The sequence below is a fragment of the Adiantum capillus-veneris genome, chromosome 2 (assembly GCF_014529385.1).
Source record: "Adiantum capillus-veneris isolate H3 chromosome 2, ASM1452938v2, whole genome shotgun sequence".
Classification (NCBI taxonomy): domain Eukaryota; kingdom Viridiplantae; phylum Streptophyta; class Polypodiopsida; order Polypodiales; family Pteridaceae; genus Adiantum; species Adiantum capillus-veneris.
In genome coordinates this window covers 96,102,300-96,105,107 of record NC_140932.1, presented here as the reverse complement: position 1 = coordinate 96,105,107, position 2,808 = coordinate 96,102,300, and the positions used below count along the sequence as shown (strand labels likewise).

Sequence of the window (2,808 nt, the reverse complement as noted above, 5' to 3'; positions counted from 1 at the left end):
AATTTTGGTAGGATGTGTTAATGTTATTTTATTTGGTTTCCACATCATCTCCTCAATACTTATGTTTATGCGAACTCTCCTCAATACTTGAAAAAAACTTAATGGAGAAGACGTATACATTGTCCAAAGGTATACATGTTTGCTCTTAATTCAAAAAAGTGAGATATATAGCTCAATAGTGAGCTACATGAGATAGAGTAGATACATTATCATGAAAAGATGTTTACATCTCGCCATCTATCACAAGCACCACGTCATCAACCTCTTCATTGTCTAAACATTCTGAAGCCACTTCCCACTCCATCTTATCATCGTCGCTACACCTCTGTTCCGCCACCGTTTCATGAGCCTGAAGCACTCCAAAGTGTACTTCGATCGCCCGTGTGGCTATCTTTGTGGGTGCATGAATGAGATGCATGTTACAAAATATGTACACAAGGTGTGCAGAACGAACATGACTTAAGCGATTTCTGCACTTTGAGTGCAAAAAGTCATAAGAAGACCAATTGTGCTCAGAATTACCACTGGATGCCGTGACCAAAAGCACCCTGGTCGCCACGTGTTGTAGCTCAACTACATCTCCTCCATATTCTTTCCACCATACTAGGCCTAAAAACCTTTTTACACTATTAAAAACCCAGGGATCTCCGATAGTTCCTTCCCTATTGGCATAATCCACCCTTTGCTGGAATGCATCCATGCCATCGTCATCTGGCAACAATTGCAAGTAGACGTTTCTAAAGTCTCTCACTACCTCTTTGTTGGAAGCTTGTCCATTCATCTGAAACTTTGGATCCAAGAAAAATGCAGCACCATGCAATGGTGTGTGTATTTGAGCCCATCATTTCTTCACAAGTTCCACGATCTGTGTTCTCTCCCTTGCACTGTAGTGGTTGTATTCTTTGGTTTGATGCAACACCTCAAGCATGATCCAATAAACCTTACCAATGACAAACTTTTTTGTGTCACAACCCTTAGTAGTTCCACATAGGTCTTACTAACCCCAACAAGTTTGTCAATGTTCCACCAAAAGAGAGGAGATTGCAACAAGGACACATTTTTTAGCTGCTTCGTGGTGGCTTGGATACTTCTTGAGCCAAGCCTCCCAATGGTGATCTGTAACAGTTTCTGTAAGAGCCGCTCCATTTCAATGATATTATTCAAAACATAGTATGCTGTAGCGAATCGTGTGGCACAAAAACTTTGAAGTGCTTTATTCGGAGACTTGGAGCGAAATAAAGCATATGTAAACTGATGTTCCCGTATAAACTTGACTATGTGATTGGCGTCAATAAGGACCTGTTTTATGAATGATAATCTGCCCATATCCTTTAGAAGTAAATTTAGGGTGTGTGCTGCACATCCAAGCCATGCAATTTTTGAGTACTTTTCCATAATGGCTAAACCCGCTCCTTTGTAGTTGGAAGCATTATCTGTAACAATTGTTGTCACATTCTTCGGTCCACCCAGTCGAGCGATAGCTCGCTCATATACCTTTGTCAAGTAGAGATATTTCTTCTCTTTCATTGAGGTATCAATGGCCTCCAAAAACATTGCACCTTTGGGACAAATTACCATGACATTAATTAATGGGTTTTTTTACAACTAGTCCATCCGTTGAGCACTACGGTACAACCAAACACTGGAACAAAGTGAAGCACCATTCGCTTAAGAATCACTTTTGTACTACTCTTGACTTTGTCCACATACTCCGTTTGCATTTTATTATAATCAGGATAGATGAATCCTTTTTTTGCAGTTGACATTAGTGCATCTTTGAAAATAGGATATTATATGACATTAAATGGGATTCCACAAGCCATGAAGGCTTGTGTCCACTTTAGATGCAATTCAAGCATGTCCTATTGATCGAATGTTGTGTGTAGAGTCCCAGGCATAGCGGCTCTACTGAATGTCCCGGGACTTGCATCCATCCCTTCCATGGCACCATTTGGAAAACTGTAAGGACTTTGAGGTGTTCGGGTTGTTCCCATTGAAGTTCCTTGGCTAGCTTGCACATCCTCTTGATCTACACTCACTTATTCTATGTTGACAAATGACCCACCTATCATATCCTTCTGTCTCTTAGGAAGAAGTCCTGCCTGTTTGCATCTCTTTACATACCCTACAAAATGGACCCTTATGTCTTTAAGCGGTGCTCCACATTCTTTTACATTGGGGCTAGTGCCGAATAAATGTTTCTTGATGCGAGTTGCGTTGTCGTGTCACTTATTCCCACAATGTTTGTATTCCACAAACGAAATTGTTTTGCTTTTCTCTATATCCTCCACATATGTCCGCTCTTTTCCTCGTACCATGCTTTCTAACTTCAACAAAATATATCCTACAATCAATAGATACACTATGATTATAATTTTTCATCATAATCGTGCAATGAGAAAGATAAAATGTTGTAGATATGATTTGCTAAATTAAAATGATGAATGAATAGTAGTAAGATAATATTTTACGGAAAATCACCAATGGATATAACATTCCTGGCTACTAGGAGGTAAAGAGCGTTTGCTCAAGACAAACTAGATGAGCAATGGAGTCATCTCACATTCCACTATCTATGTCTCTTGGAGCTAGGAGCTACTGCTCAAACACAACCAATCGACCCTATAATAACTAAGGTCTCTAATTTCTATATCAACATAGAGGTAAGAGCATGAGCTTGATAACATCCACGTGACTCCTAAGTACTATGCATGACTAATATTCACTAGGAGGTAAGAGCTTTCGCATCTTCACAAACTAGTGAATTCTATAGGTGATCCACCATATTCACTTAGAGGTAAGAGCATA

At 39.7% G+C, this 2,808-nt stretch overlaps 1 protein-coding gene across 1 annotated transcript; it reads right to left on the bottom strand.

Moving 5' to 3' along the window:
• Nucleotides 1-223: 223 nt before the first annotated feature.
• LOC147463240 (uncharacterized) lies at nucleotides 224-1,578 on the bottom strand. The gene is made up of 2 exons (XM_086495881.1): nucleotides 946-1,578; nucleotides 224-781 (listed from the first exon to the last, which is right to left on the bottom strand). Exons 1-2 carry the CDS (start codon nucleotides 1,576-1,578, stop codon nucleotides 224-226), a joined length of 1,191 nt encoding a protein of 396 aa, XP_086352007.1.
• Nucleotides 1,579-2,808: the final 1,230 nt, after the last annotated feature.